General features: G+C 39.4%; 1 protein-coding gene across 1 annotated transcript in view; it reads right to left on the minus strand.

Moving 5' to 3' along the window:
- Positions 1-8,633, minus strand: part of insra (insulin receptor a) — a 56,677-nt gene extending 48,044 nt beyond the window's left edge. Inside the window, exon 1 of the mRNA XM_084368853.1 lies at positions 7,458-8,633. Coding sequence (XP_084224979.1) covers positions 7,458-7,563 — 106 coding nt within the window. The 5' untranslated portion in view covers positions 7,564-8,633. The remainder of the gene's footprint in view (positions 1-7,457) is intronic.
- Positions 8,634-17,639: the final 9,006 nt, after the last annotated feature.

Consider the following 17,639-nt stretch of genomic DNA (forward strand, 5'->3'; position numbering starts at 1 on the left):
AAGAAGTTCTGAAAAAAGCTAATAACTGGACCTTGAATTGGAATTGTTTTGTCAGGACCAATTTAATCAGCACAAAATTAAAACTAAATAACAAAAGACAGAAGATACTGTTTATAAAAAATAAACAACACAAAGTAAATAAATCATATTGCTATTATTTTGACAGATATTAAGATTGCGATTTAATGCACAATTAGTGAGAATTATCATTTTTTCATTGCAATTTTCATTTTCACAGAAAACTTTCAAATTCATGATGATAGGACATTTGCTGCTGTCTGTACCAAACAAACATGTTTTCTTACATCTGGAGAACAATATATATAGGCCAGAGCATCTCTGTACTCCACAGTACTTCATTATAATGCTCTTTGTTGCACATTATGCCCTTATCAAAAGCTTTTGTGATTTGGATATTACACCTTGCCATATTGCAATTTCGATAATATTTTTGATTAAATGTGCAGCTCTAGATACAACGATGCAAATAATCTTTAGTTGCACATTTTTGCAAATTATAAGAATGTGTTCAGATCCAGCAGGCGACATCTCAAGGTGGTCTGGTTCAAGCTGTGATCAGACCAGAGTCAAGTCAGCCAGACGTAAAGGAAATCCATACGCTTGATCAAGTTGGAGAGGAAAAAATATGCCCACAAGAACAAAATGCCAATTGGTTTCACACTAATGTAGACAAGTTGCAAACAGGACCAGATAATACCAAGTGATTATGTAAGGTCAATGATGACATGCCGTTGTCCTCGTAATAAATCCACATGGACAGCACTGCGAATACCTGATGTAGATTGTATCTAGGTCACAGGTCAGTCCTAAATTTAAGTCCAAAAATGTATTGAACTATAAATCTGTAGTGTGAACACAAATGCTGTACATAAACACTAAAGAAAGTCAGCTCTACATAGTCTGTCCACAATGTACAATCCCACAATCCTTTCACTACAGCTGCAAGCATCAACAGGCACTGGCGCTTCTGATCTTGTAAAGGAGGTGGATAGAGGGGGGAGGGGCAACAGGTTGTTAGACTGATGGCGTATATTATCGCTGGGCCTTGGAGAGAACTGAGGCCTCAGTAAGCATGCAGAAACACAAACACTCAGTGATTGCAACACTTCCCTTTTCAAGGTTTCGCTGTGCTCTTGTTTTCCAACCTAGCCTCAAACCGACCACAAAATGCCGAGGTCACCGAGATACACGTTCACTGTGTCCAAACTGACATGTGATGTAATCCACTTTGAGAAGGGTTGTAAACTTAATCGTCTGTCAGTTTTAAGGTATACCATAAACACAGAAAGCAACTTTCAATAACTTCTGCCTTCATTGACAAAATCTGTCCACAACAGACATATAAATCCCTGTCAAAGTGCTAAAAGCTGCTTCTGAGGTGGCTCCCTTTACAAGAGAGTGCTGCAGGGGCAGGGACATCTTGACACAAAAAGCCTTTTGTGATTTTTCCGTTGGATTTTGAGTTATTGGAGAAAATAAGCTCCGTGGCGAAGTTTTTGATACTTACATATCTTGTTCAGTAAGATAATCTTCACAGATAAACGCCACTTAAATTATTTTTGAAGCGTAAATGTAATCACCAGAAGTAAAAAGCTAATGCTAAAAGAAACAGCTAATGCTATATACAAACTACACTGGGGTCACATGACTTCAAACTCACCACCATTAAGTGTCATACTACACTATACTATAAACACTTTACCATAAAGTGATCAATCTACAAGTTGAAGAGTTACAACACTTTGCATGATGACGTATAATGTCCCCGAATAATTCTGCAGTCTCATTTAGCAAATTGCAACCGTATTTTTTAAGACACGTAAATGCTTTAAAGATTCAAACGTGAGGTATTGACTCACTTATTTAAGCTTGTGTAAAACATAGACCTTGTTACAGCCATCTAACTCAAGACCTATTCAAAAAACCAATAGACTTTGAGCCTGAGGTACCAGAAGTGCAAAAAAGTGAACCTATTTCCGTGTTTTTAGGACTCATTCCTGCAGCAGCCTAAACAGAGTAGTCATATGTATAATTCATGGCACAATTCAAATGGGATCATATTTTTAAGAAATAATGTCCCATGTGGTCCACCAGAAGGGGCATGACCTTGGCTCTCTAAAGGTGTCTCCAGGACCACAAATGTGGGCCGGTGGTGTAAAGTAGGGGTAACTATGGCCCTACTTCTGGCTCCCTTGCTCGCACCACACCCATTTTCCAACTCTGCCTTCATTTTGATCTCAGCTGCACACCTTTAAAGTGTCATGACTGTGTTTTGCACGGTTGTGATGCTATCGCGCTGACAAAAAGCTGTCCAAACACATAGACAGACATATGAACACCTGCCCGAAAAACAGTTTCTGTGGTATTTCCCACTTCAAAAGGTGTCTCCAGGACCACATTTTGCTTCGATGACAAACAAACGCAGACTCACAAGGTGAAAAGTTTTCCAGCCGATGCTGTTTTGGATGATATCAGATCATACTCCTAATCATGTGACATCAAAGGCAAACAAGCATTAATCATCACAACTATTTCAGCTCAAAGCAATGTTCAATAAATTTGCATACAACCACTTAACTGTAACGGCTGCAGTTACAGTTAATCGAGAGAGATTTGTCATCTCTTTAGCTGTGCAGGATTAGATATTACAGCAGTTAGAAAGTGGCGTCACTACAACTCTAAGAAATACTCCCTTCTTGTGAAAATGCTCAAGAGTCATCCTCAACAGTACAGGCTCTCCTATAAATGTCTTGTAAGCAGGGCCGGGAGTGGAGCGGGTTATCGAATGTGCCAGCTGTTTGGTAGGGGTGACATGGCAAGTGCAGCCGGCTGACAATACACTTCAGTCAGTCCAGGGAATAAAATGAAACCAAAGTTATTCAGGCCGTGGTCTTTAAATAGAGTGAACTGGAGTGAGAGAGCAAGCCTATGAAACCACAAAGTTCCCTCTTGGGTTTGTTTGATGTGTATCCTGTAAAGAAATGGCTCGAGACCAAAGATCATTTGGTGATTCACCGGCGTGCTGCCCGCTGCACTCTCTTACAAATGTATTGTATCTCTCTGCCAAAGTTGGCAATGAGGTAATTATTACCTCTAAAGTGTGAGAGCACAATAACAAGCACACTTACTTTTACCTGGGTCACGGTGTCAAGGGTAAAGTACTGACACAACAAGCCTTCCTTCTCAGACACCTATGTGGTCAAAGTGACAGATCGTAGGTGTGCCAGATTACTCCATTTTCAAGCTGTATATAATTTTCAAACGTGAACCTGTCAGCCAAGATTAGTCAAACATTGTTGAGGTTGACAAGTGCAAAAATCATTCTATTGTCCATATGTCAAACAACTCATGACTTTGGTACTTGAGACAGCAGTGGCAGTTTCTGTGTAGTGTTTTTGACTGAGTATTTTTGGAGAGGCGGTGGGTGGGGGACAGTTTCATCACCTTACAATTGCTCTCCTTGTCGGGAGGTGTAAATCAAGGGTGCCAGGTCGCTGATTGCCACCCCCCTTTCAGGACCTGCTCTGACTAGATCAGTGCCCAACAACAGGCTGCCGGTGGCTTCATGGTGAGCCCTTGCTGTGACAAATGAGTGTGTATTTGGCAGGGCTCCCGGGTGCGACTGTTTTGGTTGCACATGCGCCAAAAAATCTGTCAAGTATGACTAAACATTTTCATTGGTTGTACTGTGGCACCTGAAATTTAGCAGAAAGTAGCCTATACAAATCTCTTTTTTTTAAAGTGGGTGTGTAGACAGTAGTGTTGTCAAAAACATCTTAATATAGATACATATCAATTCTGAATATTTAAAACAGTTTCAATACTCATTTCTCACAGTATCGATACACCAGCACTAGCTACACGTTTTCGCTCTCCTCCCCGACATCAAGTTGAGGCCAACATCGCCCAACCTCCTCGAGAGGTAAATTAATTTAAATGCAGTTGTTCTTAACACATAGTACACAGAAAAACAATGTTATGTCCCCTTTCCCTGTAGTATCGAACATCTATATTTTTCAAGGTATTGTATTGAAATTCAAAATTCTGGTATTGTCCTGTCCCCGGTCCATAGATGCCCCTGCCTCAGTGATCTCTCCGGTAACGCTTTGCCATGCCGGGCATCTCGGGGAGATTAAGAGGCAGTTCAGACCTTGTGTTACCATCCGTCCTGAATGACTCTAGTGGACAGCTCCGAGTCTGTCAGTTCACACTTGGCATTAACATGCGTCTCCAGTGATTACTTGACGATTTCACTTCCTCTTTCTATATGTACCTTAACATTTACATCACTGGGGAGAAAAGGACACAATGTTTTGTCCTCAAAGAAAGAGAGAACTTAATGTAGAACATTTGGCAAATTTACAAGAAAGCCCAAATAATTAACAGCATTTCACAACAATTTTCTCCTAACTTAACATCTTACAAAATTGCGATATTTAAAAAAGGGACTTTGGGGACGTTTTCATTGTTTTCAAATTTTTCACAAGATTTCACAAATAACTGACACAATGAAAGACAGAATATAATGTATTGCGTTTAACGCCACAGTTTCAAAAAGAAACAAATGATTCAGAAATAGAGGTAGCTGCTTTGCAAAGTTGACTACATTTCTCCTCACTGAACAACTCAATCAATTAGATCGGTTGAAAAAGACAGCATGTTCACGATCTACACAAGGCACTATGAAGACGATCCAAGGGCAATATACTTATATATAATAAGTGCCAGAGGTTTAGCATTCAAGAGTCAGACAGCTGGAGGAAAAAGCAGCATATTTAGATAGTTGAACATCTTTTTACATTTTGTTTCACAACGTTCGAATTGAGCGCAGACATACATCATTTCCAGCTAACATGTTAGGAAACAGTGACACAGCTTGAAAAACTGGTTAAAAATCTGTTTCATCATGCAACGGACAGAACATTTTAGCATTCAGGTTATTAGAAGACTGAATGTTTTGGAGAAACCTAATCAGAAAGTGTTGTTAAAGGTGCACTTTGTAGTTTTGGGGAAGAAATTATTATAAGAAGAGGAAGATCTTGAGTGATTTTTTTATGCCTAAACAAACTAAATAAACAAACTGACCTTAAAAGACAACAACATTTGCTTATATGTGGCGGACCCTGCCACCTTTCTAGCCTCAAACAGTGTTCTGGGGACCTTATTTTCCTCCAACAACAGCTTGTTTATTTAGTTATGGAAAAACTAAATATTTCTGAGTTTGTATTATTACCTCAGTTTTTACTTCTACAAAACTACATAGCGCCGCTTTAAATAAACTACTGAGTTTCATTTTTCAGAAAAACAGCTTCTTCGCTCTGTGGCTTTAATCTAATGTTACTACAGAAGAGGCCCAAACTGGGGCTGTAGCTGAAAGTATGAAATATAAGACATATTTGCACTTATATGGAGAAATTGGCACTCCAATTTTAACTGCCAGCCCCTGCTAAATAAATTGAATCAATTCACACTGCCACTTAATATAAGCTTTCATTATTAGGTGCATTTTTCCATCAAGCTGTGCTGGAAAGCAACCAACAAGTAGCTCAGAAGATTTCCTGACTTCGACACTGGTCAGTCCAGCTTATGAAATCGACCAGTGTGAGGCCCAGGTTCCACTCTTCCCTCGTGTGGTTCGCTCTCGAGTCTGAGAGGAGTGGGAGGATTGGGAGGTGGGAGGGTGACGAGGGGCGCAGTGCAATTACACAACTTGCTTTTGAATTATGTCTTACAATTCTTGCTCAAACTGGTTTGATGACATCGCTCCATTCACCCCTCGCTAAAATCTGATGAAAGGTGAGAAAGGCTGCACTTTTCTTAACTTTCAGAGCGCCTCTTGAAATCAAACTACAGCCACATACTGCAGTGGTGTGGGTTCAGTGTGTGTGCACACTTCTTATACTGAACAAAGGAGGAGTGTTTGTTCCTGTTCCTGTGCTCATGACAAACTGACTGTAACAAACAAAATCAACTAATGCAATATATCTGGAAGTGTACTCCCTGTTTTTGTTAAAGGCTTGAAGGAAATTATTGATTGACAGAGCAATGATTGATAGACGAATACATTTTAATTTACCATAAAAAGGAGAATTTAAGCATTACTTAGATTTTTAATGAATTAGCCACCTCCCATATATTTTAGCAATATTATGGAAGTTCATTACAAAACGAAGCAGCTACACATTGACTGAAAATGAGCCAATTATGCAAATCCAAATTAAAACAAAAGCTGTATTTCTTGCAAAAGCCTGAACAGTTTAGAAACCACATGAAGAGCGGTTAACAGATTTATAAATCATCAGTGACCTCCAGTGAATCATCTGCTTCGATTAAAAAAGTAGAACATTTCCTGGTATATGGGGCAATGAGTGAACTCTGTATCACGCTTACCAGCAGGTCTCTAATGCTGTCATCTTAAAAATGTACACTAAACTGTTTAAACAAGCAAGTAGTCCCACAGGTTTTCTATACGTTTTCTAATAAGTATAACCAATATTTGCTTTGCAGCAGGGTAAGACAGCGAGTGTATGCAGTCACTGTGGTGTTTGAGAAATGTGAAAATGTCTCCGGGGTGATTGCAAACGCGTTCATTCATTCTTATCACCCGGGCTTGCTGGCTGGTGAATATAAAAGGGATTGTCAGGAGCTGTAAAGAGGGCTTATTGTTACATTCCTGCACTGACCACAGCGGCAGACCAAGGCTTTCCATTTTACAACGCTAATAACGACCCGATTATTTCCTCTGAATTCTCAGCCTACTTACTTATTTGGGACAAAACATTTTGTTTACAGATCCGGCAGAATCAAATAGCTGATAAGCGTTAACCTTTGTCCCTTCAATGCAGTGACTAACACTGTTGCTGCTGACCTGCCTTTATCAAATCACCATTACTAACAAAACAAATAGATCTGGAGGATAATAATTCAGGGTGTCTGCACTGACCATGTTGATTTGTCTGTTTTAAGTATTTCTTAACATGTTTTCCTTCTCAAATTTAATTTGTCTTTTTAAATTTAATTGCACCGACTATTATAGTTTATAATGTGTATGCAAAACCCTTTAAGAATGGGTATCACCAGTATTAAGGGTCATAATGGGTCTCTAAAATGTGTGTTAAAAAAGTAAAATAATTAATTTAACACACAAGAAAGGATGGTGTAATCATTTTTTAGATTTCAGTGTTAACCACCTCACTTGCAATAGACAGAAAATTGCACAACATTTGACAGATTTGCAGATTTCTTTTTGAACAGATGTGAGTTTGTATCTGCAGATGGTCAACTCTAGTTCCTTAATACTTTGCATAATTTGCATTTTCTTCAATGAATACACGAGTTGTTCTTCAGAGCACGCAGCCACACATCCAGACAATTTCACGCAATTAAAAACACTTCATATTAACAGTGATAAAGTGTGATGATTTAATGTAACTTACCCTCTCCGCTCGCTCGATGACAGCTCATCACTAAGCAGACAGCGGCCACAAGAAAACACAAACACAAAGTCCGGAGCCACATAACTGACTCGGGATAAGACACCATCCAGCACTGTTCAGGGTCAAATACAGAATAATCCTTGGCGAGGAGGGCAGCTCAAACTGGAGGAGGAATACCTTCAGGAAACTGGTTTTGTTTTGCGGCGTGGGCCAACAGGTAAACAAAAATAAATAAAAGACATCCCGGAAGATGGGCGGAGGAACGAGTCCAACGTGTTCAGTCAAACACAAGCTAGCGCTGCTGCTGCTGCTGCTAAAGTTAGCCACCTCATGGAAAAGCACCGTCAACACACACCAGCACCGGGCACGAGTGCTCCTTTTGTGTCTTTAATCGCATTGGTTAGCTAAACTGGCCCAGTTGAGTTTGTCCGAGAGAAAAAAAGGAGAGCAAAAACAGACTTGTTGGCCGAGCAGAAGCTAACGCTAGCGCTAGTCAAGCTAACTAGCCAGCTGCTTTTTTTTTTTTTTTAGCTAGCTTGGCTCCACCACTCCAGTCCAGGCCACAAGTGAAGTTTGCGCTGCTTTTCAGCAGCCCTCTCAATCAATTTTCAACTTGAAAGAAATCTCACCACATGCCCACGCAGCTGCACTGCATTTTCCCTATATGAATACACAAGCTGCATGCACGAACACCTCAGCGAAAGCGACCTTTAAGTTCATTTAGAGAGGGGTTTTTTTGGGAGCCGTTTGCTGCTGACTCGATGGTTGTGGCATGCGTGGCGTACGTGTCTTTCGTAAAGAAAAAAGAAAAAATCCTCAAGTCCTCCAGCGAGCCCAGAACATTACAGGTGACTTATTTAGCTTGAGAAATGGGGTGTTTCATCGGTCGGCTGTCCGGCTCCACGGCGGCAGCTCCTCTCCAGCACAGTGCAGAGATTTGGGTGCCTCAGACCTCGGCTCTCTGAGGGGCTGACAGTCGGACCCCTCCGTGGCTCCGCGGCGCTCCGCTTCTTTTTTTGTTTGGAAATAAAAAGAAGAAACGCTGCAAGTTGTTAAAGCTCCGCACAGCTGACTGCTCCATCAACTAAGCGTGTGTCCGAATGAAAGAAACAAGCGGGTGAGATAAAGTTTAGCGACTTATTGTTTTCTTTTTGTTTCTTTCTTCCACGCACAGAGGTAGATTGTACAGTCTCCCAGGTCCTGCAGGATCCCCCCTTCTCTCCCCAGCCTCTCCGCCAGTAAACAAACCCTGCCAGTGAGCCAGATGGGCTTGAGGGGAAATACGGACTGGAGCTTATTGGATTACACAACAAACTGATCCCACTGTCAGCTGGTAACGCGTTAGAAAAAAAAGTAATGCGGTTACTTCTCTGCCTACTTTGTAGGGTAATCAGTCGTGCAAGAAATACTTGCGTGGTGCCAGATGTATGGAGGACTGAGACTGACGAAATCAAAAATAAAGAAATTATTGTCTCAGTGAATAAATTAATGTGCCATCAGATGCACCAGAGAAATGGAAAATAATGAATGACTGACAATAAATAGATATGTCACATAAATGCATATTTCTGCTTTTATTTGCTGCTGTATTTATTTACCTTGGTATTAATTCAACAATTTATTTACTTTCCCCCATTTTACTTTTCATTGTACAATTCATTTGAAATTTGGGATTTCATATGTGTTTTTTCTTTTCTTTCTTCTTTTCCCCTGCAAGAAATTGGCAATACAGTAATTTGCTGTGTGTATATATATATATATATATATATACATATACATATACATATATACATATATACATACATATATATGTATGTATGTATGTATGTATATGTATATATATATGTGTGTGTATATATATATATGTATGTATGTACTGTATGTATGTATATATATACATATATATATATATAATATATATAACTAATTTATTTATTCTTTTTCCTCCTATTTATATTTCTGCTTCATTATAGTGCTGTCATTTAAAGCCAATCACAGCAAAGTAGGATATGTAACATTTAATAAATATATTAATGCCTACATTTGTTTTCAATTTTATTTTTGGTGCATTTACTGGCATATTAATTTATTTGTAATTTGTACTTGTGTTTTACTTGAGTATTTTCATTTCTGCCACTATTAGCTACTTTTTACTACTTTTATTTGATAACTTTAGTTACTAGTTACTTTGCAGACTATGCCACATACTTGGAGGGCTGAAACTACCAAAATTAAAAAGAAAGAAAGAGCAGAACATTTAAAAAGAATAATTACAGGAAAAGGAAATGAATAGGGGGAAATTGCAAAGGGAAAAAAACGAAATACATTTAAAATTAATAAATTGATAAACAAAGTGGAAAATTAAATGGGAAAGTCAGCAAATAGTTGAATTACCACAAAGACAAATAAAAAGAGGCATATAAAAGTATTTATGTCACATTTTATAAATTAATCAATGCCTACATTTATTTTTGGTGCATTTAAAGGCTTATCAATTCATTACTTAAGCCATTTATTTTTTATGTTTGATTTTGTCAGTGTCAGTCGTCTGTATACGCCAGAGCCAAAGCAGCAGATTTTTAAATTAATTTATGTAATCAATTAAAAAAGAAATGTTGAAAGCCAGCTCTGATAAATATATAGTGACAGTGATATACCCGGACTATATACATACTATATACTTACATACATGTAAATATGCTGTATGTATAATTTACTTGTACTTAAACCGAAACAGGCAAATGTGAAACACTGTAACACAAGTTATATCTTGGATGTGCCTGATTAAGAGACGGTAACTGAGGGGAAAAACTGTGAGGAAGTTCTGACTTTTTGTCACCTTTACATAAACTATTTGTCTGTTACAAAGATCACATGGTACTGAGTTTTGAAAAGACCCAAACTAAAAATGGATTCTTAATTTTAATCCTTGTAAACATCGACTGTATGCAGTCGGATTTGGTCCTTCTGCTCATGTTTGAAACAGAAGAAGATCCTCAGTTATTTTAGGAATCAGAGGAAGGAAAATCCTCGTGTGATTCAGCCATTGTTTAAAAACAGAACTTGATTCTGCTTTTTGATCCTGTAGCGTTCTCACACTCAGACAGGACCTGCGGAAAAAAACACGTATTTCACACTTTGCTCACAACCCAGAGTCGGAAAATATCTGTGATTGTTCTTCCTGCCGTGTTTGTGTGAGCTGTAATTGAGCCACGATGCCATCATCGCTGCTAATTCACTACCTGTTTACATCCTCCATCAGGGCAGCAGCATGTCTGGTGCAAGATGATCATGTCCTGTTGTTTATTGCTCTGAATTTGGTTTTTACTGGAATACTACACTTACGGGATTTCTGTGGCAGCTGTGACACTTTTAATCATCAGTTCATTGTGAGGGTTTCTCTGGCTGAGATTTGTCTGTAAAGCGTGCAGGTGGTGTGAAAGAACATCGAATACTCTGCTGACGCACGCATTGACTCAATGGGAAGTGACCACTTGAGAGTTACGTGAAACAGGAGAGCAGCTCATTAGTAGTATCAGCACTTGGTAATCAGAGTTATTTACAAAAAGAAGAGAAAGCAGAGGCTCGTACGTGTTCACAACATCACGTCTGAAATGGCGGAAGGAAAAGAAAAGAAGCGGGGGTCAAGAGGTGATGCTCGAGAAATGTCACCAAAGGCTCAGAAGTAGTTACTGAGTGGATTGCACCTTCATGAAATGCAGCAACATCTTGCGTTATAAAGAAAGCAGAGCAGAATTGCATCGCTGTGAATTCTTTATCTTAAACATAATCCCATATTTAGTGTGCAGTCTGTAGGAGTGAGATGCCTTAATGAGATTAAATCTGAGTGAGCGACTGGATATAGCCACGTCCCACTTCTCATTCATGAGCTCCCCTCTACAAAATGTTTTATTTTTGATTCTCACAACAGAATATCAACAGTGACATGTTCAGGGTTTGTCTGATTTCTTAGGTTTTTTTGTGCTTGTAACATATTCTGTAGGAAAAGATGTGTGTTTTGTGTTTGGTGCCATGGTAGATCAAGGGACATGCTCTCATACAAAATAATTCATTATAAACTTTATTTACTTTAAGTTACTTTACAGGCAAAAAAAAATGAAACATTTAAGCACAATGTTTAAAGACACAATCTGCAACATTTCTGCATTAACCCATTCATGACTAACAGCTTTTTTTATTATAGGGATTCATATTCATCATGCCTTAATTGATAGACAAAAACATTAAATTAAAAAAAAAATATCAGATTTACACTGAATCAAAGCAAATAAATGAAATTTTAGTTTTTTCTGAATCCAATGAAATGAAACATTTGATACAACTCTATGTTATTTTTTGAGATTTAGCCATTTCTGTTGCATTTAGTCATTAGTCACAAGGGGTTACAATGTCTCAAAGTGACCAGACCTTTGTTATATATTTTGTTGAGTTTTGTACTTACATCATCCGAAATGTTTCCAACAAAGTTCAAACCCAGAGAAATCCTCATTTTATTCAAGGAAACAGTTTAATTCGGAAACCCATTGCCGTTACGTCCGTGGAAACACTAGATGATACTTCAGAGAGGGAGAAAGAAAGTTGGTGATCATGACTGAACAAAATGTGAATTAAACTAGGGCTGTACGTACTGTGTGTTAAAATAAAATGAAATTGAATTTTTTTAATATAATAAAAAAAACAGCTAAATAAAGAACCACAACATATCAGAACTGTTTTTGTTACGTCCTTACGTCCCTTTAAACACTCACTTTTTTATCTTCACATGTTTAAAACATTCATGTTGAAGTGAGCGTCCCATAACAAGTCAAGTCAGTTTTGTTTATATCACCCAAAATCACAATCATGACGCCTCAGTGGGTGTAACAACTGTACAGTGTCCTCTGACCCTCAGTTCAAGGAAAGGAAAACTCCTTGTAGCAGGGAAACCTCAGGAAGGCCCACAGAGGACATGCAATAGATGTCACGTGTACAGAAAAGACCAACATATACAGATTACGATGACAAAATATCTGACACAAGAAGATTATATAACATATGTATGTGAAGACTGTGGATCCAGGAGGACGACAGTGCAGGCCCTCCTCTTCATCGTGGTGACAGAAAATATCAGAATTGTGTTTTCAGATTTTGGTTGAAAAGCACAGATACAAGGAGAAAACAGACGTTAGAAATGATCCATGATTAACCATCTTTCAAACATTTAAAAATGTTACAGCAAAATTAGAAAAACACTTTTTTTTCTTTTGCTAATGCGGTCGTTTCCTGGGTCCATTATTTAGTTCCAACCTGAGTGGCCAAAGCAGAGCACGTACCCTTCTGTGCTATTTTGACCAGATTAGGGTCATTATGGCTCAGAACTATTGATGTGTTATTGAGGCTAAGATGAACAAAAAAAAAAACAAATGACTCATAAACACATGATGTGAACACTGACCGCCTGCTGCCTGTTACGGGGGACTAGAAAGGTTGTTGTTTTTTGAGCTGTGACTCTTAATCCTGACCTCTGCTGGGGTCGTGTCAGACCGTGGAGGGTGGAGCAGCAGTCAGACTGAACTGCTGCACAACACGACCTCTATTAGTGTGATTCAGGTGAAAGGTGGGGGTCAAGGTGGCAGACAGGTGGAGCCACACACACACGAAGAAGCAATTATTGTTTATCTTGTTGTCAATCTTGTTTGTGGTTCCTCAGAGGATACAGACGATGGTTTTGCTTGTTGGAATTACAATAAGACAATAAATTAGCAGGTTTATTAAAGTTAGTTCGATCTAAGGAAGGATAAAATACACTGTAGTTATGATTTAATTTACATTTAACCTACATTTAGATCTCCTTTTTGGGGGGTGGTGTTGCAGTTTAATATAGTTTTTATCTAGAAGAAAAAAGAAAGGTGGCAGGGTCCGCCAAATGCAAACAAAGTAAAACAGTATGAAATTGTGTTTGCTCATTCAGTTTATTCAGTCATGAAAATGAAGAGTTTGTTTATTTGCTTTGTTAACACTAACCCATGAAAAATCAGTCAATGAAGATCTTTCTCTTCTGATTAAAACGTCTTCCCAAAAACTACGTAGTGCACCTTTAAGACTTCGTGGTAAAATGATTACTAGAAGTGAACCATAAAGTCTGTTTTGTTTTTGACAGAGTGACATTTTTGTTAACTGTTAACGCAGTAAAGACTTTTGAAAACAATCTGCATTGAAACGGCATCGCCGCTCAGCAACAACGTGACTCAGACAAAAATGACAGACTTGCTGCTCAGTGCGATGGATTACAGAGCTCAAGCAAGTGTCAGCAATCTTTTAATAGATTTCCATTCTGCGCATGAATCAATAGAAACAGTGGCCGCCATGGAAAGAAGAGAAAACACATACAAGGGCTCGTTTATCCCAAATGCAATTAATGTGGTCAAAGAATTAGAGTAAACTGAACACTATGGGTATGAATGCACTGACAGATGTAAAGTTGAGAGATCTTTGTGTTGTTGGTGTCATGCTTTGTACTATTTGGCAACCCCCACAGTTACTGAGTGCAACCTTTTCTAAGTTTTTAAAGTACTTTTAAGGTTAAAAGAAAGTTACATAATATTGTTTCATGTTTTTTACTAAAGTATGAAAATCACTTTAGTAAGAGTTGAAACCTGCTTGAACTGTTCTCCACCGTTTGGTTTCCTGTCCAAGGGACGTGTCGTTGAAATGTCGTGTGGTAATGCTTAGAGCAGGAACTCTTCCTCTGTGTTGCCTTCAAGGAAGCTTCAACTTCCAATATTTACATGTTGGCTGTGAAAAAGTTGCTTTCACAGGCAATGTTGTCGTGGAAATCAGACCCGGAAGATGAACAATAAGCAAACATGGATGTCCTGGAAGGGATTGTGGAGTTGGCGCATGCTTCAAAGGTTACAGTTTGGCAGCCGATTCTTAAGTGGAAAGAAGCGGACACAGAAAGACACAGAAACGTGCCACAATAAAAATGTATTCAACTGAAAACAAGGATTAAAATAATAAAAACAATTAAACTGGTTTATTATTTGCTGTAAAGTGAGCAAAGTTACACTACACCTGAGTAAGTTATTTAGTGAAGTAAAGCTGAGGGAGATGGTTCAAAGTTTTGGATGAAGATAATAAATTAACCTTAATGTTTATTATGTTAAATCATAATGGTTCACTGTATGTTTAATTAGAACTTAAATAAAAGAATAAAAACACCATTGGGGTCTGGATTAGCTCCCTATAAACATTGCTTTAACAACACTGTTTTGTCTGCCATCTTGAAAATGAAGGCCGACTGGTGTTCCAGATCCGACTGGTGTTTCTGTCTTCTTTCACATCTCCAATATAGACTAATTAAATGAATAAACTCTGGTTGTCTTGTCTTGTCTTGTTTGTTGTTACGCTGAGGAAAAATGGAAAGCGATCCTATTTTCTTTGCAACAGTGTCGCCAACAGTAATACCACTTGGAAACGTTGTGGGGTGAATTGAAGCTGTTTATTTTTTTATTTATTTTTCGGCCACTCGGGGAAGAAGAACCCGGAAAAAAAAGGGAAAAAAGGCTGGGAGACATCCGCAAATGTTATTGAGTTGACATACCAAACATGTCAGCTTCTTATACATCCAGCAAACACAGAACAAGATCATTATCTCAACAAAGTCATGTTTCTGGTCACCTGACAAATGTTTACCCCTCTGGGTTGTCTGTGTTTTAAGGTGCTAGATGCTCTAGTTTATTTTTATCTGCCACTATTGGTTTACTAGTTTTTTTCTTTTTTGGCTAAAAAAACTGCTTCCTGCTGTTGCTGCCTGGGAATAGAGGTGAGACGTGACAACTAAACAACTTAACCAAACAGTAAAACTAAAACAATACGTTTTTTTTTTTAAAAAAAGCTAAGAAATAGATTTAAAGGACAACTACACACAAAAATGAAAGATCAGTCACCACCATGCTGATAGAAAGGTGGGTGCAGTTTTGTAGTCCACAAAACATTTCTGGAGTTTTAAAACAAGTGTCCAGCTGCTTCAGGTGTTTAGGAGAATGCTGCAGCGCTGTTCTGCTGTGAAAATCCACACGACTTTCCATCTGCATGTTGGTGAGTGGATAATGACTCATTATTCATTTTTGCGTGAACTTACCCTTTAAGAAAATCCTTTTCCTGAAGATATACGTCTGATATCAAAAGGGAGATCTCTCAAGAGTTTGGGAGCTTTTTAACACAGGTATGTAAACCCTGAGGTCTCAAATTTGACTTGGGTAAAGCTGAAGGTCAGCTAGAAGGATATGATGAGGGTTTAATAGAGCTTATTGCTCAAGGTACATGGTGGAAAGCGATATAAGCGCGGACCAGATTTGTGGTAAACAGCCTCCAACATTTTAGCTGTCACTCACAGCACAGGTGCATTATTTGATGGTGTGTCTCTCTCAGTAATGACAGAAACTGCTTGAAATGATCAGCTCACAGCAGGGAGGGATTAGAGTGCTCTTACATTTAAGCTGGAAGCTGCACTTTCTGAAACCCTTTAGGTGTGTGCTGCCTGCAGCTCCATTAACAGCAACCACACGTTACCGTGTAACCTTTAACTTCTTCCAACATATAGGTATGTAGGTAGCACGCTGTTTGAATGTGACAGCAAAAACAACAGGGTCAGGGTTCACAGTGATAAGGCTGACTCACTGTTATTATGAACATACTGTGACATTCTTGGGTTATTTCTGTCTGTCTGCAGTATCCATTAGAGGCGCAGGAGATATCTGTGAGGTAAATACAAGGAGTTTTTTCTCAATCTGCGGCCTTGGAGGAAAAAAAAAAAGTTCTGCATCCAGAGGTGTGAGGGCCTTGTGTGTGAAACAGCATGTACCCAGAGGCCCACATCTATCCCCGAGTTAATCGTCAACTGCAAGTGCTAGGAAGTCATATGAGGAAACGTTGGCGGTCTGCATATAGAACATGGGAAAGCAGACGCCGTGGCAGAGGTTGGTGACAAACCCAGGTTCACACAGACCTGCTTGACTGGAAGAACAATGAGGTTCACACATGATTCATCCCGGGGCTCTTCCTAGACGCCAGTACGCTTCACTCCTCCACCACAGGAAAGGATGCTGCCGCGTGTCAGGGCCGAGTGGGACATCCACCACTGGGCCCACTTCCCCTTCCCAGTGCGTCTGAGGTGTACAGCTCTCAAGACAGATTTCTTCCTGCTGACATTTACAGTGTATGCAAAGACAATACTTTAAGTTTTGAGGCAGAGCTTGATGGATGCGCCGCCTCTCTGAGGTTAATGGACACTCACATTTATAGTAACGGTGCTGCGGACTGTGCATGGCCTCCAGCCAAGTCCAGGAGGCCAGTTTTCAAACATGTAAGCACTCTTCCACTCTCATGCACCTAATTGAAGCCTGGAAAGTAAATGTGCTACGACAGCGACTCTGCATCACAATACATTCCAGCAGCTCCCCCAAATAGTCACATGGCCTCTTTTCATCCCCAACATGAGCACAAATAAACGACAGGGGCAAGCACAAGTGGGGCCCTTGAACTCACTCTTACGCCTCGGAAGTGATCTGAACAGCTACCTTCTCTAAAGCGCTGCGTAAAGTTGCTCTTGTTAAAACATGCCCAATCCTTTCCCTGCCAGAGAGCTGTTAATCCTGACAAGGCTGTGTGCCCCTAATTCCCCTGAAAGCTGGAACCTGCCGTTTGTTGATGTGTTGTGTAGCTACAAGCGCTGGAGGCCGCATGTTAAAGCATATCCCTTTCTTTCTACATCAAGCATGTGTCTGCAAGCCTTCATGTGTGGAGGAAAGTAAAACCAAAATTAAATGTGAAAAAGGAGCAGTCTCTTTCTTACACTATCCCCTGGATTTCCGTAGCCCACGTGCTTCAGTATGTACAGTTGTTGGTGATGAGGGATGCTCATTAAAAAACCCCATTGTGCTGATGAGTCCATCGTAACTAAACCCACCGCAGTGCCCTGGTGCCGTTAGAGGGCTCGTAAGGAAACAATGGGCATGGATTACAGTTAAGAGTCTTATTATTATCTCCTCTATCCGAGGTTAAGACCACAGGACACCTGCTACTCCACGTGGACACTTCGCCTGCATCATCATATTCTGGCAGACAGAAGGAAACCCCAGTGAGGCCGTCTGCTCAGGCATGTGGAGATTAATCGGTAAA

The sequence above is a fragment of the Pagrus pagrus genome (genome assembly GCF_965226575.1).
Source record: "Pagrus pagrus genome assembly, chromosome: 12".
Lineage (NCBI taxonomy): Eukaryota > Metazoa > Chordata > Actinopteri > Spariformes > Sparidae > Pagrus > Pagrus pagrus.